This window comes from Dermacentor variabilis, chromosome 6, assembly GCF_050947875.1.
Source record: "Dermacentor variabilis isolate Ectoservices chromosome 6, ASM5094787v1, whole genome shotgun sequence".
Classification (NCBI taxonomy): domain Eukaryota; kingdom Metazoa; phylum Arthropoda; class Arachnida; order Ixodida; family Ixodidae; genus Dermacentor; species Dermacentor variabilis.
Window position 1 is genome coordinate 146,064,573 of NC_134573.1, and position 23,592 is coordinate 146,088,164.

Sequence of the window (23,592 nt, forward strand, 5' to 3'; positions counted from 1 at the left end):
TTAATTCATAAACTGTTTCCGTTCCCGCGATTCCCCTGAAGTGCGTGGTATGCTGACCTTGATCAACGACACTAATGAACAATGCATCGGCACGACGTAATACTTTGCCACTAAAGTCATTCGAGAAGACACCTCACTTCCAAACGTATCCCCTGCGACTACAAAATTTAATATGCTGCCGTTGCAACAAAATAGCAACAAACTCACCTCGGACGCGGCTGTCTGGTCTTGCCGCCCACGCATCCTGTCGATTCTGTGCTGCAAGCTCGGCTAGGGACAAACGGAGCAAACTGTTTTCTTCCCCGTAGTACCTAGGCGAAGAGAAATTTTGAGCACCAAAAGTCCCCACATTTCTCTCTCGCAACTACTGCTCCTCGCGCGTGCGCAGAAAGAGCGGTGAAATCCAATTTCGATGTGCTCGTTACTTCACCTGGCAGCGTCGTATGTAGTAAAACGTAAAGACTTTGTTTTTATTACGAATTTTTGTTTGTCACAATTTTCTAGAGGAATTTTTTTAGTTCTGCTATTTGACCCAAACTTGGTTTTGGTTTGCAGCCAGCGCCACCAAACTAAGGGAATGTCAGGCGTGTCGCAGGCTTTGTAGTTTCTTTGGCTCGGTGGCGCCACGGTCGCATAAACTGCTTTTTCGCGAAGATAGCGGGCTTGTGGCAACTGGGCGTACCGGCGTACTTGTTCGCTAGCCGCGCCGTTTTCTACTCACAAGCGTGTTTCGCGCGCTCTTACGCGCCTGGAGTCTCTTTGCGGGAACAAGAGTGTGGGGGAATTTAACCCATACCGGCACTTTCTCGACATGTTAGTTCTCACTGTTCGCGTCTAGATTTGTAGATATCTTTTTTCACGAGTGTTGCACCTTGTAGCGAGCACGATGCCGCCTATTCACAATGGCACCGACCCGAAGGACACCATAGAGAAGATAATCAAAGGCAACAAAGTAGTGATTTTCAGTGCCTCTGGCGACCCATCGTGCGCACAGGTAAGCTGCCTTTCACGTAATTCCTTTGTTTCGGGCGATGTCATAAACCGGTAGTGTCGACTGACGTCACAAGAAAACGCGCGGGCGAGCGGACTTCGAGGGTGTACATAAGAGCTTCATTCAATGAAATCAAGTCGCACGTGCTCAAAATTTTTGGCGGGGGTCATTAGTCGTTGCGTGTCAATCAAACCGGCTGTCTGGGGTACAGCTTGGCGTTTGTTCGTCTTTTACTGTTATATTAGCGCTTCCAAGCTTCGTTGTTCTATACTCGACTCGCCGAAAGTGAAATTCTGTGTACTTTGCAGCTATCACATGACATCGCTAGCGACCGTGTATTTTAGCTGTGTTCCCGTTTTAAGCGACGATGAACAGTTGTTCCGGATGTTGACGTTTTCACATGGCTAAAACGTAGCGGTAAAAAAACTACAGGTGCGTTTATTCGCTTGTGTACCCAGGCACGCCGCTCAAGCTGCGCATATCCCGTAGATGGGACATACTGATTTGAAACAAATACGTCTTCACGTCTGTTAACCTGCTTGGGCACACAAAATTGGCACTTCGATGATGCCACAGTGCTGTGCAGCGCTTTCCGCATAAAATCGTACCATTTTTTATTAATTACGCCGTGCACGCAAAAGCGCCTTAAAACGCGATGCTTCTGCCTTTCAAGGACACTGGCGTGAGCACGGCTTCCCCGTAGTCGTAGGGCTTGGCAGCCGGGAAATCCTGGATCCGCGTCTCGGACATGTTTGCCCTCTCTGCAAGAAAGAAGGTTCCGAATGCTGAAGGCGCACGGCTGAATCATTAAAGCCGACACCGCCTGCGGTCGATGACGAAATCGGGTGGTCTTGCACTTGAGTGCGGCCGACGCGTCGGCCTTCCCATTAAGTAGGCGGGACCCTTGCTTCGCGTGTGTTGTCCTTTTCATTTATTCAGTAGTGCACTCTTTTGGCGTGGCGTTGCTTCCGCGCAGACCCGCCAAGATTAGAATAAAGGCGTCCTTTTACTTTCCGTAGTGCAATACCTCGCTCGCCCGATGCTGTCATCGATCCTACGCGTCGTGCAGTTGTCGCGGAAGTCTGTTGCGCCTATAGGCATTATAACGCCTAGTGACAGTAGTGATAGATAGTACTGCGTACCAGTACTAAATATCACTACTATCACTAGGCTGCGTTAGAATATTGCAGGTACATACATCGAATGATGTATGTACCTGCACGAGTGAAATTAGCTTATAACAGACCACGAACTAGGTGCAAATTTAGGCAGAATTGCCTCATTTTACGTTAGCCGATCGAAAACGTCACGTTAATTCTCGCTACTGAATTGTTGACTTGTCAGTCGGCTCATATTTCTTGTTATTGGCGTAGATGACACGAAACAAGTGAAGAACAGGACAGTGAATAGGTACATTTTCGCTGTATGCTTACATTTTAAAAGCACAAATACGTATACTAATTTCAAAATTCTTTAAAACTCACCTTTGTGTAAAAAAATATACTTCAAAAAGGCAGCCTGTCATCAAACTTTATTTTTTTGCGCTCTTGCATGAATGGCGAGGAAGCCTGCGTTAGGGCTCGCGTCGTTCGCTCTTCAAACATAATCGATAAGCTGCACTCGTATAACTATACGAGTGCAAAAACTATAACTATACGAGAGACCAAAAAGACTCGTCCAAACAGCCGAATGCACTGTCAGCACTGCGCCGAGCGAAAAAAAAGAGCCCGGTTTCGGTGAGAGCAGTGCATTCGGACCCGGATAAAGCGAATTGTTCTCTATATCGAACCCCCGAAACTTACCGACCAGTACTTGTGCAAAATAACTCGCTCATAAGGAACAGCGTCTTGCATATATCTAAGAACCTGTGACGTCCGCCGCCTGCGCCACGAATGCTGCGAAGGAGAGTCTTTTTTCTTTTTTTCTCCAATACGTATACAGGAATGCTCGGAAGCGAGTCAAAAACGCGTCTAAAGCGTATCGAGGCGACATCCGATCGTGTCACACTTCCCGTTTAAGTCACTAAGAAGTATACACGTGCGTTGCTGCGTTGCTTACTCGTTCTTACACGTTCACACACGCCGGCTGCTTCAGGCCGCCCTTTCTGCTGTGGATGCGCTATGACGGTATTTTGTATCAACGTTGATTGAAAGTGGACTGGAGCAGGCAAACACAACGTTGCGCATCGATAACGGCGTCCTTAGTCACCATGCTACTAACGGTTCAAGGCGCAGGGAAGTGTCATATATACTGCCTACTATATGCGCGCAGTGTTTTGAATAGATCGATATAATTCTTGCTTCTCAACCGAAGATAACAAGTCCGTATGTAAAGAGCGCACCACCAAAGTTCGCTACATCTAAGCTTGGGTATATCGAATCACGTGATATATCGAACTATATCTATAGCATAGATGCCTGTTCGTCACAGCCGATTTCTACTGTATATGTCGTTATTGTTAAGCATATCCGATTTGATCAGTATATTTTACGTTTTCAATGGTTCGGTATGGGGCATGTTTCGCTGTATCATATGTTCGCTGTAAGTGGGTTTCACTGTATATACCGTAGCGGATGTTTATGGCGCTACTGTGGTGCGCAAGGGAGAGGCTGAGATGTGAAACCAAGTTGCTCCCGGTTAGCTACCCTACTCTGTGGTAGGTAAGCATTAAAGAGGCGTAAAGGAAAGGAAAACGAGTCAATGCGCGCGCACACACATGACCATGCTAGGCCGTTAGAGAGAACCAAGTGTAACCTGATCAGTTTCTGTTTGATAAATACTGAGCATCAGATTACACCTGGTAGCGTGTCCCGGTTTTAGATTGTCTATTCTATTGACTATTGACTATTCCCAATAGTGAAATCCCCGAGCGGAATACGAATATTCGAGAAAAACAACCTTCGAATGTCGAATCAAATACCGAATGTATCTTTTTTTCATTTCTAAACTACCCGTAATGTAAAGTTTGAGTGGAGGCCGTTAATTAAAAAAAAATGTCGAATTTGCATCATTTGATACCTGCATTTGATGCCTTTCACAACTGTACGTCTAGTAAACTACGGAGTTTGCAAATGGCAAACAACGGATTCCAGCCATCTGGCGCGCTATGGCATTGCAGTGTACTGGGAACAGGGGAGCAGCAGCTCACCAGCTGCATGTAGAATGTGGTGTTCATTGAAAGAGTTTAGGTAAAACTACAGCACTGCAAATTGTTTTTAAAAGGATGCAAACATGGCGAGAGTGGAAAAAACGGTGTTTTGCTTTGCCTGAATCGAGACAACAATTTCGCAGGCTGCCTAAACGAGAGGCATTTCTGTGGGATATAACCAGAAATCATACGGCAGGAGTTACTAGAAATTATTCTGCAGGAGCTCGCGCATCGAGTTGTTCAGGGGTCACGTGTCCGGGCACTTGCCGAATAAAATTCAAGTGTCAGAGTACTCGCCGGAGAGATTGACCTGATATTTATCTTCACTTTTCTCTTTTTCCAGACGAAAGATATCTTCACCAGCCTAAATGAACCCTACGTGGCCATCGAAGTCGACGAGGAAGGCGAGTTTGTGTTTGAACATTATTGAACATTGTTCGTACAGATGGCTGTGTGTTCTACAGGAACTCGCTTCGTCGGCGTGTGTGCTGACTCAATCTTGCGCTGTGAATGTTTGCTCTCAGGCGACGTCGCAACCTCCAGTGCATGATATATAGAGGTATAGGGTGACATTTGTACGGCGCATTTTTACTGTAGGCATCGTTACCTTTCCCGATGACTCGATCAGTGGCTGTATAGCGTCCTACTGCTAAACACGAGGTCGAAGGTTCGATTCATGAATCGGGGTGGCCGAATTCCGCTAGACGCAAAAAAAAAAAAAAAAATTATCGAGCGTTCGATGCACGTTGCACGTCAGGCAGTGGACAAACTTGACTCGAAGATGATAACCAGCCTCTGTTGCCTTGGGACGTTGTAAAGCCATGGAGAAACGTTAAAGCACCATAGAATGAGTTGCTATATGTGTAAACCTAAATTGGCATTTATTTGGCTGAACATAGTTGCTTATTAGCGGAGAAATTGAATGCTAAACTTTCTCTTCTTCAATCTGGCTCGCATAACGGGAAATGCGATAACGTAAGGTGAACGTCACGAATTTCGCCGTATTTTCAAGTATCCTGTCCGTTCTGACCGGAAAGACCCCAACGTTCCATCATAATGTGCTGTCATACTTGCATACTTGCTTTTAAATAAAATGTGATCGTTTAACTGTACATAGCGCCGTAATGTGATGCGATTAACTATATATATAGCGCCGACTAGTTGCTAACAACGGAACTCCCTTACGAAATGCAATACTTCGCGTATGAAAAACTCGATTGGAGGTGCAATTTCGCGGAAAGCATCAGCCCTCGTCCTTCCAGCAACGGTATTTTTGGTGACGAAATACGCGCGTCATACGTCCATTGTCTCAGATACGATATCTTTCGCGTGCCTTACAGATACAGGAGGCCTATCGTGTTGCGTCTTTCACGTCTTGTTTGAACTCGCTGCACCGGTGTGGCTTCGCAATCAGTCATTCGGGGTTTGCACTCGGAAGGCGTGAGGCAGTTGCTTATCCAATCGAGATTGTCAGATTACCTTCGTGCACCGAAGGCTATAGCTATAGCGCTCGAGCTACATAATCAGCAACGAGAGCCGGCTGTGTGTTCCGGAGGAGGAAGGAGGAGGGCTCTCCTATTGTGCTCTGCTAATCCTTCCGTGAAGACAATAGCGCGAAGTGAGGTGATCACAAATTATGGAATACGCTCTGTTATACACATTGTGTTTATGCTCTTCTTGTCTTATATGTGGACCCGGTCGACTTGCCCGGCAACTAATCCTTTGAGAAAGTCCCCAAAGAACTCGTGCGTGCGTTCACCAGCTTTGAGTCTGAAACCCCAAGCGGTCCTAGCCTTTGATAACGTGAGCACGCTGGCTACGTTAGCTTGTGTCCCATGCCAGGCGCGCTTTCCGGTCTCGAGGCGAGAGCGGCTATAGTCGGTGCATGTATACACGACTCATTTACCACGGCGTTTCCGCGGTAGCCGTTTCTCAGAGTGAGCAGAACGAAGTTTGAAACAACTGTAGACAACTAAGAAACAAGTCGAAGTGGTCCGCTTTCATTCTGTCGTTCGTACGAGCACGAAACACCGGCAAATGAGCCGTATCCGCTGCGTCGCCCGGTTGTTCGTTCGTCTGATTTCGTCCTGCGCCTGCACCGTGCAACTTTTGTACAGCTGGATCGTTACGAGCTACAAAAACTCCGCGTACAGGTTGCTTAGTGCAGGGTCGGTCTTGGGACCGCTTCGCTGAACTTGGCGTTCTTTTCCTTACTTGGGAGGCGCGCGTTTTGCCGGTCCAGCGAACCCGTTGTCTCGGCAACACTCCGAGAATGCTACGCAGTTTTGCTGCACCGATTTCGCGAATGGGAAGAAGCGTTTCCGCTCGCAGCAGCAGGAAAGGTAGGTGCATGCACGCAGTACGCACGCCCAGCCTCCTCTGGAAGTGATGACGTCACGTTGGAGAGAAGTGATTCTGATAGACATTTACGCAGCCTAGAGAGATTGCCTCGTGAGCCCTGCTAGGAAGCCTTGCCTTCTGGTCGACGTGTTCTTTCGGCTGCAATGTTATATACAAGTATGGACAAAATTGTCAACAAAATTATTCAGTTCTGTATATTATATTACACACACTACCTAATGTGCTGTGCACAGTGCGTTGCTCTTAATGGGTACACTAAAATGTGCGCCTCTCACTTTGTTGGCCCCCTAGCTGCAGGTGGCTGCGGGAGCTAGATGTCAGTGCACCGCACAGGTGTGTCGAATAGAGTCAAAGCTACCAACCGCAAGTCAATCGCTGCGAATCTACGCGATTGTACTCCTGTGAGAGAGAAAAATCCGGACATGCTCTGCACATTCAGATGTTTCCTTTGACATTTGACCCGCTCTGTACATTGTCATAGACATTTGTCCACCATTGACAGGAAAAGTTGCAATCAGACTGCCTAAGTCAAATTTTTTGAGGTCTAGCTCCGAAGTTGCGGTGATATTGTCGCGTATTTGTATTGAGCGACATATGGATGGCAAGTACACTAGCGTCTGCGCTCCAGGAAAAAAAAAAAGAAAAGCTGTCTAGCGTGGGCCGTAAACACGCAACACGTGACCTTTCGTAAGGCGCGAGTTGATTTCAGGGCAACTACTTCGCAGTGGTGTCGTTACCGGTAAGCATTAGTCGTTAACGGAACTTGGAACCTTTCGTACAGCAAACGTTGGTGCAAACGCGTGTCGTGATGTCGTAAGCGTCTGGGCCGCCGGCGTGACGTTTTGTCGGCCAAGGCCGCACCTTGCACGGTTCGTGCTGTTGCTAAGGCCTTTTCTTTAACGAGGTGGTTAAAGCGCGCCAGCGCAGTCGTGATTGCAAATATGCGCGGCTCGAAATCTTCGGCGACCCTCATGTTTTGGATGGACGCCAGGCTCGGGAACACCCAATGGCCGCTGTGGCGTTCTATATAAGAAAACGAACGGAAGCGCTTTCGGGCGGACGGGCGGGTGTGGCTGTAGGATTGGTCTGCCATAAATAGACCGACCAGCTGGTTCTAATCCAGGCCGCTGTATCAGGCGAAAGGCTGAAAGCAGTTGAGCCTGTAGGGGTCTATCTTGATGCGTTCGCGCGACTTGCACTGTTGTTTGCGCTTGCGCGACAGAGTAAATTAAAAAGCGAAGCTATGGCAGCTGCGGGAAATGCGGGATACATTTCTAGGCCTTTAAGAATCGAGCACGTAACGTGGTGTCTGGCAGCAGAATTCATATTCACCAATTACACTGCTCCATACTGCTTCAAGAGAGACGGAGGAAAGGCAGTGAGGTTAACTAAGTCTGTCTAGTTTGCTACCCTACACGTGGGGAGGGGGATGTGGGAGAGATAGCATTTCAGCCACTGGCCACTCAATCAAGCTGTTGCTTTCAGGAACTGAAGAAACGCGCGTATACGCCTTTCCTGTCTGATGAGCCAAAAGGCCATCGCAAGCTCAGACTGTTGCTCTTTCTTTTTTCTTTTTTTTTTTGCGCGATAATGTACGTGCCGTGTTAGTCGGAAGTGTCTGGACGCATTGTGCGAACACTCCGGAGTTCCTCAGAAGGGCGACACGTCGCTGGTATTGATTGCACGTCATCCAGAGGAAGCGCGTTTCTTTTACAATATGATTGACTGAACGGGCCTCTCAGTTGTCTGTATATCGACCAGCGCGCGGAGAGGTGTGCGTGTGTGTGACTTTACTTCCATCCGGCTTCTATCACGTCTTCGGCCGTGACGTGCTGTAGCCGGCGCGATCGCGTCGAACATATGTCAAAAAGGCGACGAGCGTCGCTTGCTCAGCGAGGGCGAAGGGGAGGGGGGGGGGGGGGGGGGGCTTGGTCCACGGGCCCACAGGACCTCTAGCCTTGCCCCAGCCTCGCCGATGCGTCCCTGGCGGTCGCCCGGACAACGTGTGGCGGCCGTGAAGTCGCGAACGTGCGTGTCCGGTGTGTCGCGCGCGCGCGGACCCGCGATAGGATCGATGTGCGGAAACCGCATGCACACGGCGTTCGGCGGGTGCGCGCCCCGGCTCGCAGCTTGTGCATGCCCAAGCTGTTCCCCGCCATCTGCTGTCATGTGTCCGTGGAGGAATCCGCGCTGGACATTCCGCCGCCCTCGACTGCGTCCACCGTCTGCTCCGACGAGCGTCTGCTCCTGGCACTCGACCGCGAAGACGGCGGTGACGCGGCCGGTATGGGTGCATTCGTATGGAAGTTGTCGGTGTATAACTTGTTCGTTGCACGCTGCTTCTGCGCCTGGTCCCACCCCTGAAACTTGAGACACGCAGTTTGTTTGGTATCGGAGTTATTGAGGGTTGTGCCAGTCGCTGCATCACCAAAGTTTCCCCAGCTGCGCATCAGATACGAACAAGGATGGACAATCGTTTGTTTTTAGTTCATCAGTTCAGGATCGAGTTCTGTGCTGTGAGTGCCCGTTCTCGTTGACCGTGTCAGATGCACTGGGAAGCTTTGGTAATTGGTATGGTACCTAAAGCCTAGAAACTTGCTCGAGCACGAAATTGTCGGTTCTGTATCGGCGGCGTCATCCAGACTCCCTCGTGCCAGCTGGCGGTGATTGCTGGAAAATAATAATAATAAAATAAAAAAATCTGAGGGGTTTTACAACCGTGCGATACCACTCCTGTGACTTGCTGGTATGAATAGATAGTTGAGTCAATCGTAACCGCCGTGCGTATCTATAGGCTTTCGTTTTTTTGCATGCTAGTGCACTACGCGAGCTCGTGCATTTTCTCACGACGACGGGTAACGAGAGCCTCGGCTGATGTTTTATTTTTCTCTGAACAAATTTGATTCTGCAGCCCACCATGCACCGTTTTCTTGCGTGCATGGCCACATATGACTGAGTCGGCGAGCAAATAAAAAGGAGACATCTGCTCACGGCCCTTTTCGATCGTGTTAATGATCTCATAACAAGTTACGGTGGAGCTAATTTATCACGAAGGGTTCTAATAACGTCAGAGTGGCAGCTGCCCGAAATTTTCCCCTTTGTGGGCGCCGGCTCCGCGGCTGAAGAAGAGGGTACGTGCGCGATCGCGTGCACGGGCCCGCGGTATCGTTCTGCGACGCCTATCTTTCATTAAGGGGGCAGCGCAGCGTCTAGCGAATTTTCGTTTTTCTTTTCGTCCCCGATGCGCACATCCGGGCCACCTGACAATGCGACAAAACCTCGATCGGCGATGGAGCAAAGCGGCCGTCCCTAAGTCGACTTGACGGGCATGTCTGGGAACACACCGAGGAAACCAGACAATGCCGCCGCTTCGCCGACTTCGCCTGCTTCGACGCTAGCGTCACCGCCATCAGCGTCTCCGCCGTCATCATCATCGTCCTGCACGTCATCTGTCTTGACCTCGGGTATTTGAAAATGCCGAGCGCCGCGTTTTTCGGGCGGGAGCTAATGTGAGCGTCAAGAGGGCCTCGACCCAGCCTTGTGCGTTTCGTGCGGTCTCTGCCATCAGCAGTTAGCGTGACCGCGTGGATGCGACCTCGCCCGAGTGGCTCGGTGCATCCCCGCTCCAGAGTGGTCATTTGTGTCGCGTAACCGTTTGGTTTGCTCCTCGACCACGGTTTACGGCATTGGAGATATCGAATTCATAATTGTCATTGTCTGGTATTTTGAAGAAGGCTTGTTGCTTCAAGATGTTCACTGTTTTTTTTCCTTTTTTCTTTTTTGGTAGCCAGTCTCACTAAGTATTTGCGGACAGGATTCCTACTGAGTCAAAAACCACCAGAACTTCTTTTTTAATCACTGCAAACCAATTATCTTTCTTTAATCAGCTGTGATTTTAGAAAGACTCTGGGGGCGTTCTAGTAGGCAGAGTGATAAGATGATTCTGCTACATTGAATCGATGGTGTAGCCAGGGGATGGCACATTTCTGGCTGCGCCACTGCATTGGATAATCATTAACAAAATCAAATAACAAAAATCAGTGAGATTGGTGAGATGTACTTAAAATTCTAGTTTTAGAGCGCTCCGATGCATTGTATTTTTAATAAAATACAATTGCTACTTGTGAGCTGCTAGCAACTTCTCTGCAGTCCATTTATAACAGTGAACACAGTTCATATTTATACTTTTTGTGCGCAAACAAACAGGGACGAACAGGGACGTCCCTGTTTGTTTGCGCACAAAAAGTATAAATATGAATATGTTCCAACTAGGCCGACTCGCAGTTATGCTTCAGTGAACACAGATTAGGAAAGCCAAATAGTCACAGCTGTTTGCGGCTGTCAGGAAGCTGGACTCTTCATAAATTCTACTGTCTGGGAACAGCTAGCACTCTTGTAAAGGTTATACCTCATTTGTCTGTCTTGGTAGAATCAGCGTCACAAGCAGGTATGTTTTGAAACAATGTTATCAGAGCTAAAATACTACGAATAAACTTTTGATCTTTTTGGGCTGTAAGGCAAGCCCTGAGCATATATGTACATATAGGACATATGCTGATGACAATTCTTTACACTTTATGAAACAATGCTCCAAACTGGGGAACGGACTTAATGTATACTGTCTGCAAACACCCAAGCTCACATCAGAACTGTTTGAATAAAATGTCACTTTCATTTTGCTTGATACCCAATTTACCCCCCCCCCCCCCCCCCCGCCGAAAAAAAATATACAGCTTTCTTCAAAACCATAATTTTATCTTTGTATCCAATATATGATACTCATAACAGTTCACTTTTGTGTAGAGGTAATGCAAGATTTGGCATCACTTATGTGTCTGTGGTCATTATGAAGGACTTGTCATTATGCAGTAGAATTCATCTAATATGTTTTCAGAAGCACTCCAGAAAAAGGCGCCTGACAATGTATTAAGGGGGACTGAAAGTCGTGAAGATATGCTACTTGGGACAGAGCCTTCTAGGAGGACACTTCATTGAAAAACATATAAGCAGGCATGCTAATGCATGTAGTTTCATAAATCGATTGCACTGTGTTCTTTTTAACTAGAGTATCATTGCATTTCGTAGCTATCTTTGGTGTTTGTGTGCATGACATGCTTTGTAGGTATGTACAATGTGGCCCACTGTTAAATGAGACAGCTAATTAGAACTGAATGGAATGCAACTTATGCATTCCTTCAACCTTTTTAAAGGAACACATGATGGATAAATGTGTCAGACAAGCATCCGCTGATAAAGGAATAATACTTCACCCTGTTTTGTGCAGAGTGTGATTTCTAAGCAGTGCCAGAGTACTAGTAAAGTGACTTCTTTAATAGCTAACCATACAGCTCAGTTTTATAAAGTGTATCGGGATGGAGCCATTATTTGCTACTTGACTCTTCATGAAAATGTCTCATTACGGATGTGCTGCACATGCTATGAACAGTTTTGTTAGAGGAAGTTCTGTTTTTTGTACGCGTGTACAGGCTACGGGCCACCAATCCAGGAAGCACTGAGCCAGAGGACAGGGCTGTCTGGCGTACCTCAGGTGTTTGTTGGTGGAGAGCTGCTTGGTGGCAGTGAAGACACGGCCTCTGCACTGAAGGAAGGCACCCTGGGCCAGTTGCTTACGACTGGCATCTCCTACGATTATGACTTAGTGGTCATAGGCGGCGGATCGGGCGGCTTAGCTGCTTCTAAGGTGAGCCTTCTAATTGCAGTAAATCTGTCGTTGCTTTGTGGATAACTGGGGGCCAACTTGAACTGTTGCATGCAGGAAGTCAGCATTAAGGCGGTAAAACGTCTTGTGTAGCTCACCAGAAAGGGTGAAATCATAGCCTTTCCTTGGCTTCGCTCAAACGAGACAACAGAACAGGCTGCACTATTTTACAGTCAAGCTACCTCTCATTGGACTTGGAACATTAACGGTAGACTAACCCTGAAGGGACATTGAAGAGCAATTATGAATTTGTTCAGTCTAGGAAAGTATTCACTAAGAACTTCATTTTTATTTATTTGGCATCAAAAATGTTGAATCCTGTTGTATTAATTTCACATATAGCAGTTAATGCTATGAAAGCTACAGATGGCACTCTCGCTGCTCACATTACCAACCAGAAAGGTTGGTAATGGTAGTTAGGTAGTTAGTCTTTCTAAAAGAAAGGCATGGGGGTATGCATTATGTAGTTCGATTTTAACCTTAAGTCTCATACTGTTATGTGACAAATTTATGGTTTTTCTATTACATTGGAGGTGTCGCAGACCTAAACCTATTTCTTGCCAAAGAGGTGGAGTAACCTGTTTACTTACAATTACAACAATTAGTGTACCATAGCAAGAAACGTCTTGAGCCGTCATGAAATTTCATGACCTCATTTTCTCACAGGAAGCTGCTAAGCTGGGGAAGAAGGTAGCTGTATGTGATTTCGTCAAGCCGACCCCAAAAGGCACAGCTTGGGGTAAGTTCTAAGAAAGATGTATATGTAACCTAACTTTGCTTAAACTTTGGGGGCTAGCAAGTTTTGCATTTCATCTCATTTCTATTATAACACATCCTTCCGTAGGTCTGGGAGGCACATGTGTCAATGTTGGCTGCATACCAAAGAAGCTTATGCACCAGGCTGCGTTATTAGGTATGTGATCTATGCCACTGCCACTGTGCTGATATCGTACCACTAATATCACTAGAAATTCCTCTTGAATGCTTTGCAAGTTCTGTTCATTCATTCATTCATGCCTGAATTTATTTTAGGTCAAGGCATCCATGATTCCAAGAGCTTTGGATGGGACATGCAAGATGGTAGGTACCAGCTGTGTCACTTCTGTCCAATAGCATATTCAAAGTGGCTTTCACCTTTTAGGTAATGTGGTAGAAGTCCAAGCTTACAAAACCATAGCTACATGCAATATTGCAACATATGATAGGGTGTGGTATAGTGTAGGGTTCTTTTGTATATATTTTTTGCCTACCTGAATATAAATTGAATTGAGTTACATTGGCATTTACGAAGTGCAGAACTTCATCTGTAGCAGTATCCATACTGCCATGTGGGACGTAGATGTGAATGAAAAGGAATTAAATAGTAGATGCATAAAAAAAAAATACTACTATGAACGTGAATCAGATTATCTGTAATGCATAATGAAAGAAATTAACCTAAAACCAGACCGTGCAACTAGCCACTCTTCTGCTGGTTTGGGTAGGTATTTTTTGTTTGGTATTCAATGAATTCTTCTTGTAGTCTTATTTTTATACTTCTGTATTGCATTAGTGAAAATTTAGGACCTGAAGATTGCATTCTCTCAATTGTTTGAGCTTGTAGCAATACCGCTGGTTTGACCATAACATTCAGTTGAGTATTACAGTTTAGCAAATTATATGAAATGTGGCCCACATGGAATAGTGGTGATCAATTGGAAAAGAAAAAAAAAACATTCTCGTGATGGTTATGTATAACTATACATTGGGATGAGTTTATGCATCTTAATACACAATGTTGTACATACTACCCATTTCCATAGTTAGTAATCGTTATAAATGGTATTGTTGCTTGTGGACATCACTATATGTGATAAAAGAAATTTTATTTTGTGTACTGGTTTTGAGGCATACTACACAACATTAAGACTCTTTAAACAGGATACAGTGTTCTGATATTGTAAACATATTTACATGATAAACATGGTATTTAAACATGAAATTTAAACATGTTTAAAACACGGTGTGCTGCAGGTATACTCTACAAAATTCCGCTCTCATGCTGCAAATACCATGTGGAACAGAGCAGATGTATCGGTGACCGCTTGCGTGAACACGACAGTAATGTGAGGCGAGGCATAAAAGATCATTTGGCCTTGGGTGATTTGGTCTTCAATATTGTGGCTGCAGACAGAATTTTGAAGGCTGCATGGTTGCAGGAGGAAATGGCTCAAAAACAACCCGGGAAATGATTGAGGCAGCTGAGATGGCAAAATGTAGAAACGTTTGTGCCAGCATGCCATCAATCGCCCTAACCGATACAGAGCTAGACTACTTGAATGTAACCCATGTATTGACATCACGCAGAACCAACTTTCATGCGATGAGATGACAACAGTGCATCTGCGCTTGCATTTATTTGTGAATGTAACCCGTATCCTTGATATCACACCGAACTAATGTTCGTGCGATTAGAAGACAGCAATGCATCTGTGCTTGTATTTCATTGTAAAAAGGCATATAAGTATTTTCTTGGTGATTAAAGATTCAGTTCTAAGTCGGCATTGTCTGTGCCCTGGTCTCTTCTTTCGTCCACCTGAAGCCTTGTGCTGTAAGCATAGTTAAGGTTAGCACAATTAGCACTGCACACACACAGCTCACAAGTCTGCCAATGTTCTGTGAATAGTTTTCAAGTGCAACGTGTATTTTCTTTTGCATATGAAATGTGAAGTCAAATTCAAATGGGAGACGATGCGAGGCAATGTTCGCGACTACATTGCATCACTCAACTGGAAGTACCGTGTCAGCCTGCGGGAAGCTGGCGTTGACTACATCAATGCATATGCGCACTTTATGGATCCACACAAGTTGAAGGTAAGCAGGCAAGTGCCAGGTGGGGTGTCGTAGGGTTTGAGGGTTCTGTTTACGCTACAGCTGCATAGGTGCTGTTGCAAGGAACCTGGCATATGAGCCGTCATTTATGCTTTGTGTGGCTTTTTAGAGGCCAATGCCTTTAAATGACTTCTTGGAACAGTAAACTTCTGCTGTTATGCTTGATTGGTGTAGACTAGGCCTAATGAACAGCAAACATTTTCAATGAAAATCCACAAGATGACATTACATTAGTGAAAGGAGAATGCTGACGACCATCTGATGGTCGCACACTGCTACAAGGGAAACCCATATGGTACATGGGAATGAAGCTCTAGTTGAACGAAAATTCATCTTGTTCCAAGAGTTGAACCTGTGATCACTGCAAATTGGGCAAGTCGCTCTGTCAAGTCAGCTACTCGGGAGGCTGGCAGTTAGCACCGTGAGGATGAATAAGTTTTCATATAAAGCTCTAGAATTTCTTCATAAAATTAAGAAACGGTAATTATGCACAATAAACTACAGTTCACATTGTAGTATAGTTGTGGTTTGTGCCGTGTGTGAAATAGTACTTGGCTTAGCTGATCCGTAATGTTTACCTTCTACGGTGTATTCACCTTTTTGGTCACTGCTTGAAGCACCCGCCTCTCTTTTCAAGCAATGAATCTTAAATTGTTCATCTTTGCTCCTTCAGTTGACTGACAAGAAGGGCGGAGAGAAGTTCATCACATCCAGGGATTTCCTCTTAGCCATGGGCGAAAGGCCACGCTACCCTGACATTCCTGGTGCGCGGGAGCATGCAATCTCAAGGTATGTATTGCAGCTTTAGCCTGACATTGCCGAGTTCCTTTTACTAGCCGCTGGTAACGAACAAGATATGGTTAGATTTGGCTTGTGATGTGGTCCCAAGGTAGAAGTCATTGCAGACCAAGAAAATGATGGGGACACGCGCACAATTCACATACATGTGGACAAGTTGCATGCACACTGTGACAGAAGCAGGTGCACGCACACATACACACGTGTAAGCAAGTACTTTTAGACCTCCTTGCCTTGCAAGAATAGAGTGCAGGAATAGATAGAATTAAATTTGCCCGTCTGCTGATCCAAACCCTTTAAGTGCTGTGGGTGAGTCTTACTTATGCCTTTTTCGATGTTTTGTCAGCACTTAAAGGAGCCCTGAAACACTTTTTGAAAATAGTAAGAAAATGTTGCTGATCAGTTGTAGAGGCAGCTGTGAACATGCGAGCTGAATATTGCTGTGCTGCATGCAGAAGGAAATTTGCTATGTGTTAAAGACTGCGAAAAATCACTTGCTCTTGCTTCTGCAGCGTTGTCAAGCAGCTGGACGCACCAGCGTTATTGCTGATTTTCGGATTGTGAGAGCATTCTCAGTAATACAAAATTGCTGATATTGGGTTAAATAAACTAAACATGTATATATGTCTCCAATCTTGAATAAACAGAAAAATAATTTCATTTTTGAACTGCCATCTGCACATGGCCTCTGAGATAGCAGTGGCGTGCTACGTAGCGTAGTCTGTTGCGGCTGCCACGGGGTGTTGCGATGAACCCTTTTGTCGCCATCACATTCAACTTTTAATTGGGGCTATGCCCTCTTGGCTTCTATGCATAAAGGGATCCTGAACCACCCCTTGGGCTTGGTGAAAAAACATAGTCCACAGATAGCATATGCTGCTGTGAACATCTCAACCAATTTTTGCAGTCGTGCGCAGCGCGTGGAGCTCACAAGTTCAGCGTGAAGTCGCCTTTCTCTTGCATGCTCTTCTCAACAGAAGCCTGCTCCTCACTGTTAAGATCGGAAATAGTGGCACCTACATTAACATCCAAAATCAAATTTGAACTGTGTGCCACGGTGATGTTCAGTAGGTGAATTAGTTCTGCGGAAACCCGCAAGGTGCGGGTTTCCATAGAACTGTTATGTCAAACTCTTGCCTTTCCTTCGAGTTGTTGACAAATTCGACTTTGCCCTGCCATCTGCTAGCCGCCTGGTTAGCTCAGATGGTAGAGCGGCTGCCCTGGAAAGGAGGTGGTCCCGGTTTCGAGTCCCAGACCAGGACAATTTTTTCTTCAACTGTGAAGCTTTTCTTTTGAGGAACCTGTATAGGTTTCCTTTGTAGCAATTGCTACGAACAGGTGGATGTCTGATTCTTTCTTTATTGATATTCAGTAGGCGGAGTGTTGTGGGCGTGCCCCGCTCTGCCATAGGCTTCTCATTGCAAGGCATTGAAGAAGGAGCATGTTTGATTGTTGACAACTGTGCTTCTACTCAATGCATTGAAGTACTTTTTGTTGTAAAGTATTTATGAAATAGCTTATTTTAACTTCAGATGTATTTCTCCACTTCGATTAAAAGTGGTTCAGGGCCCCTTTAGACGAGGAAATGTTGATGCAGGGTAAACTTCAGGTCGCAAGTGTACAATGATGGACAGAATCTACTAGACATGCATTCTAGGCATGCACAAACATTTTCATAATTTGTGGTCAGTGTAACTTGAGAAAGGGGCATGTTCTTGTGACGTGCGGGGAGCATGATTTGCAGTGCCTGCTCCAACCTCGCCTGGCTGTTTCACAAGGCTGCCGATGCATTTGCAGTTTCAAGAACACTGCAACTTTTGCGTAATGTGACATTCAGTGTTGCGTACCATAGCAGCGAGACAGCTTATCAACTTGCTCAACTACCGTGCAGCATGAAAATGAGGCCAATGGGAGGTGTCATTCCTGCCATCGCACCCATTTTACAGGGTTTGGCCTGTCAATGTACAGTGAAAGTACTGGAAAATGAACCGTCAAAAATATGGCCCGAGATTCGTGCTTGCATGCATGGGAAAGATTGCCTGTGAAACTTATCACAGAACGTCTAGTGCCACAAAGAATGTGTTGGTGTGCCCATCATTTTGGTGCCGTCGTGGCTGCATCAGGTTTGCTCCGCACAAGCTAATAGTTGCAATGCCACAAAACTTCGTTTGCCCTGGAACACATGGTTGGACATGAAGGAAAGTGGAGCTTGTGTGACTATTTGGTGCTCATGAATTCAGCAAATCGTATGATACTGTTTAGAATTGATGGTTGTCTTTCACAGTCTTCTCTCTGCTCTAGTGGATATCGTACGTAATGAAGCATACCAGTGGACTCTCTTAACCCAGGGGTTGCCATTTCCCCCACTTCCCCTCCTTTCCTGTCCATGCATCAGTCCAGCTAGGATTGGCAACAAATGTCAGATTTGTGAGAGATAGCAAACGTTGGGATGCGATAAACTCCTGTGTGTGTGCATTTATGTGCAGTGATGACCTGTTCTTCCTGCCCCACTGTCCCGGAAAGACGTTGGTGGTGGGTGCGTCGTACGTGGCGCTGGAGTGTGCGGGCTTCCTCCGGGGCATAGGGCTCGACGTGACGGTCATGGTGCGCTCGATCCTGCTGCGAGGCTTTGACCAGGACATGGCGGAACGCATTGGTCAGTACATGGAGAAGGAGGACATCCGCTTCATCCGGCCCTGTGTCCCCACAAAGGTGAGCGAGTCTCACTGTGGCAGGCCTCGCCTTTCTGCTCCTATTTGTGAACAGACTGCCTTGTCTGGTACAGTCAACTTCTGTTACTTCGACATGGTTGGCTTGCCATGCCTGTTATTTTGACGACACACGGAGACAAGAAAGCTTTGAAGGATGACAGGGTAACTTGAAACAAAGTGAAGGATGGCGCAACAAGTGATGGAATGTTAAAGGATTAGAGAGCATGTATGGGTGGATATCCTAGTAGAGATGAAGGGGAAATTGCGGAAAGTGAGGTGAGCTATGGAGTGCATAGAAACGATAACCAATGGTGCATTAGTGTAAGAGAATGAGTGCCGAGGCAAGGGAAATTCTGTTGGAGATAGTAGAGGATTAGATCGAGCCATAAGGTTAGAAAATTGGCAGGTATGCACTGGATTTAGCCGATGCTGAACACGCCCCACATCGGTAGAGCTTGGAGATTATAAGAGAAGCCATAGTTTCCCCGTGGACAAAGGGGACTCTAAAGACAATCATAGAGTCAAGGCTAAGCTGATACATTAATGCTCCGAGTTGTCTGAAGTGTCGGATAGTGAGAACAGTGCATTTGTAAGATGGGAATTCATGCATACTTGTGGCAGTATTGGCATTGTCAGAATGCAAGTAAAGTACCATCTCAGTGACTTGGCCTTTCCTGCACTTAGCAAGCATCTTCCTCTTTTCTGTTCTTTTTGAGTAGGACTTGGGAGTGTCGAAAATGCAATGTTGAGTTCGTGAATGAAGAGACGTCCATGGTATTTGATGTTCACAGAGCAGGAAGAGTAAGGGGAGTCACAAGCATATGTTTCAAAGAAATTTCCCTGTTTTTAATGTTGAAGCATGGGCTGATTGGTTATTCTTTTTCAGGCAGGAATAACGCTAAAAACAGGAACATAGTGAAGTTGTTTTCTTCACTAGACAGACTGTGTTGTCGTCATGGAACTTTTTTGTTTTCTCTCTCTCTCGGTCTCGATCTTTCTATATTCGTGGAAGTTCTTCAGTGGTCAATATTCACCTCTTCATTATGTTTCTTCCAGTTGGAGCTGATTGAAGAGGGGTCTCCTGGAAAAATTAGGGTCACTGCGAATGCAAATGGCACAGAAATTGTTGAGGAATTCAACACGGTAAGTTTTGTTTTATGTTTGCTATTCAGTTGATTGGTTTAAGTCAGCAAAAAAGAAAGCGTGAATGTGAAAGGTAGATTTTGTTAATTTAAATGCGAGCAAACAGAGCGAAGCATAAAAGCACTGATACACAAACACACACACACAGCAATGTGCCTACACTTAGAAAACTTGCGCACCAAACTGTGTGTTGGTTAGGTGTCTCATTAGGCTCAGTATTTTGTTGCAACCCTTTGCAGTATTTTCTCTTTCTTGGGCATGATTTGCAGTTCTCACTGTCAGTTTTTTGCAAGCAAATGTATGAGCCAAGCATTTTAACGCAAAGCACTGTGTCCGACATAACATGCTGCAATGGCCTGGTGGCAATGGCCGTTTGCTTCTGAGCAGGAGGTCAAAAAGCTTGATTGTCAGCCGACATGGCTGTATTTCGGTCATGCCGAATGCAAGAACACTTGTGTACTAAGCTGTGGTTGCATTTTAGACAAACCTGTGTGGCCAAAATTATTCCTTAGCCCTCCACTACGACGTTTCATAGTCTCAGTATTGCTTTGAGACGATACGCTGCATGAACCAATCGCGACCGCTAATGATGTTTTATTAAAGCATGTATTTATGTTTGGTAGTCCAGTAAGGCCAGGAAAATTGTGTTTTCTTAGATGTAAGTTGTACCTAGTCAAAATGCTTGTGACAAGGGCAGACAATCCTTTTAGTGTGATGTATGCCTTGCAGTGTTTGCTAGTGTGGCTTGCTGACATTGCTTGCTGTTAGCGATTACTAGCAGTGTGTGCAGGTGGTACTTGCTGGCAGTGTCTGCTAGTGATGTGCACTGCTAGTGTACACATTATGGGCTCGCGCTGCTCGTGCAGGTTCTGTTTGCGGTGGGGCGCGAGCCATGCACGCACAGCCTCGGCCTGGCCGAGGCTGGAGTGAACGTGAACCCCAAGAACGGCAAGCTGCCAGCAATGAATGAGCGGACGAATGTGCCTCACATTTACGCTGTGGGCGATGTTCTCGAGGGGCGCCCTGAGCTGACTCCCGTTGCGATCCAGGCGGGCATTCTGCTGGCACGCAGGCTTTACGGCGGCAGCGACGTCCAGGTAAGCGCCGTCACAGACTTCCCTTTGGCGCTTCAGTCAGTCATCTTTTAGGCAAAGCTAACCTTCTGTCCCTATCCCACAGTACTTGAGTCTACAGCAGCAATTTCTGTCTACTATTTTGGGATAATTAAGGGTGATTATAAAATGTAATTCACAGAAATATTTTAGCAGGTGGAGACATATCACAATAAAGCCCTTTTGTGCATGAAATAATTCCTTTAATTATTCATTTTTCCTATGCATTATATTTTCTGCATATACTTTTGATTAATTGTCTTCGTGTCACTATAGTGTTGGGTATTGAGCATCATGTCACATATTTGACAGTTGTATAACAGGCACGTCTGTGCTAACCTGCTTAAATTCACGCAAGTGGTGATTGTAGTGTATATACTTATAGGTAAAATGAAATAAGTCAATGCTGAAATCGACATTGACACCATCACTGGCAAAATTTCTGGGTGTAAAAAGTAATGTATTGCATTGCAGATGATTTCATGGAATACTATACTACCAAACTGCAACAACTGTTCATGGCATGGAGCTAGTTCTAAACTTGGAGCTTTTAGTTCTTCTTAGATTCCCCAATTTTCAACACTTTGCAAAGAAATCTGAGTGCCTAAATGTAGCATCTACTCCCAACAGGCACTAGAATTGAACTTTTTCTTTTGAAAACAAGTAATTTTTATCTAATCAGTCCAGCTACTGCTCCATGTGAATATTTCTGTGTTTCACGTGTATGTCAATATGTGGAGGGCTCACGCTAAACCTGCCTTTTAAAATGGAAAAGTGTGATGTTTATGTTGGAATAGTCTTTTGTGAAGTGAAGAATAGTCTCTTTTTAGTGAAGTCCGCAGTGTTTATTACCCTCCTAATGATTCAGTGACTCGTACCGAGGCAGAGAATCAGTCTGCTATCTATTCAACAATTTGTTCAGAATGGTAATTGTGACTGAAACTGATAACTGCACTATGGGCCGGATTGCTAAGAGATACATGCGTTTTTTAAGCCTTGTTGCAAATTCATAGTTGGTTGCAGAGCAAACAAGTTGTTTGTTGTCTTGATCTAAGGGACATTTTCTATTCCACATCCTCTTCATTAACCTATGCAGTGTGACTACACCAACGTGCCTACTACTGTGTTTACACCCATCGAGTATGGCTGCATCGGATACTCGGAGGAGGACGCCAATGCCAAGTTTGGAGCGGAAAGCATTGAGGTAATGGGGGGGGTGTACAATATCATGTGCGAAACAGAGCACAGTGGTACTTTGAATACTTAGTGCTTGCCTATCCTACTAAAGTCAGAGAAACAAAAATATCGAGGGGTTATTTGTTTCTTTTTCTTTTTTTCTTCACATGATGGATACATGTAACATCTGAGGCAATTTCAAGGCAGTTTTTGTTAGACTCTACAGAATCAAGAATGTTCTAGCAGTCTTCAGGTGCGGGTGTCCTTGACATTAGGTAGCACAGAACTAGGAGGGACCGGCAGTGGCCGAACAAGGAAAGTCTCAGCCTAGAGCCACTGTTATGACAACAGGACTTTGTACAAAGACGAAGTCTTCTTGTCAAAAACACCTTTTTTTTTTTTTTTGCCCAAGTTAAAGTAAGCAGTTTTACTGTGTTTGTCGTCTAAACCTATAGGCCAATCTGTAGGCAAGAACAACATCCCTTCCTGCTAAACCCTGGCGCAGGTTTTCCATACAAGCTTCACGCCACTGGAGTGGACTCTTCCAAAACGTGGAACGGATGCAGGTTACCTGAAGATTGTCTGCCTGATCCCTGAAAACGTGAGTTTTTGTTTGGTATGGCATCTGAACTTGGTGCCTCCATACGCCCCGCATGTTTAATCATGCATTTGTTGCATTTGGCACCTATTCTTGATTTGGAAAGATTTAGTCACTTATAACTGTTACAGCTACTCCTTTTCCCAGGACAGTAATAAAAAAAAATATACAGATTTCCTGCACCTGTGTTGTTACTTATTTTACAATATTGTAAAATAAGAAGTAACAACACAGGTGCAGGAAATCTAGAGCAGAGTTTGATAATAGAATAAGTTCACATATAGTCCCAGACATGTCGAAACATTAGAAACAGAAGGCGAGGGCAGTTGCACAACACACTATACAGAGTCCCGACAGATATGCATATATAGTTAGTTGTGGACATGTACATCAGGCTGTGATGTGGTCCAAGATGAACAAGCATTGAGATGAAGAAAATACACTGATGACAAAATACTCGCACAGAAACAGTCAAATTCGGGCTTTTCATCATACGAGGCGAAAAAGGATGAGCAATGTACGCATATTAGACAGCAAGCACACATAAATTAAGTAGAACATTTGTAAATGGAAATTTCCTAAATGGAATTGATGGTTAAATGGAACAGCCTCTATAATGGTTCGTTTTGCTATTCAAATCCCCTTCAAAAAGCCATAACCAAATTTTTACTTTGTGACGCCCGTCTTCTACGCAGAAAGCAATCCTTGTAGAGCAGTGCAAAAATTTGCGGGGTGCGCCCACAATGGGGGGCCTTGCCTACTGAACGTCACGTGGCACACAGTTCAAATTTGATTTCGGATGTTCACGCCGACACCGCTATTACCAGTTTTGGTGTCTACGACTGCAGCACGCTCAGCTAGCGGATTCGTTGCAGTACCCTGTGGCTACATATCAGACCACAGCTACATGCAACTGTAGTGTGCGTGCACTGTGATTGCTTTGTGCACAACAGAGCTTGAATGC

General features: G+C 45.4%; 1 protein-coding gene across 3 annotated transcripts in view; it reads left to right on the top strand.

Moving 5' to 3' along the window:
* Positions 1-643: 643 nt before the first annotated feature.
* Positions 644-23,592, top strand: part of LOC142585409 (thioredoxin reductase 1, cytoplasmic-like) — a 28,949-nt gene continuing 6,000 nt past the window's right edge. Inside the window, exons 1-13 of one of the 3 annotated variants that reach the window (XM_075696161.1) lie at positions 644-994; positions 4,483-4,543; positions 11,987-12,201; positions 12,886-12,958; positions 13,064-13,132; positions 13,252-13,299; positions 14,930-15,072; positions 15,764-15,879; positions 18,375-18,600; positions 19,656-19,742; positions 20,609-20,839; positions 21,951-22,058; positions 22,536-22,631. In XM_075696161.1, coding sequence (XP_075552276.1) covers positions 887-994; positions 4,483-4,543; positions 11,987-12,201; positions 12,886-12,958; positions 13,064-13,132; positions 13,252-13,299; positions 14,930-15,072; positions 15,764-15,879; positions 18,375-18,600; positions 19,656-19,742; positions 20,609-20,839; positions 21,951-22,058; positions 22,536-22,631 — 1,581 coding nt within the window. In that variant the 5' untranslated portion in view covers positions 644-886. Of the gene's footprint in view, positions 995-4,482; positions 4,544-6,429; positions 6,482-8,621; positions 8,785-11,986; positions 12,202-12,885; positions 12,959-13,063; positions 13,133-13,251; positions 13,300-14,929; positions 15,073-15,763; positions 15,880-18,374; positions 18,601-19,655; positions 19,743-20,608; positions 20,840-21,950; positions 22,059-22,535; positions 22,632-23,592 lie in introns of those variants that run through there. The other 2 variants (XM_075696163.1, XM_075696162.1) reach the window with 2 other exon arrangements.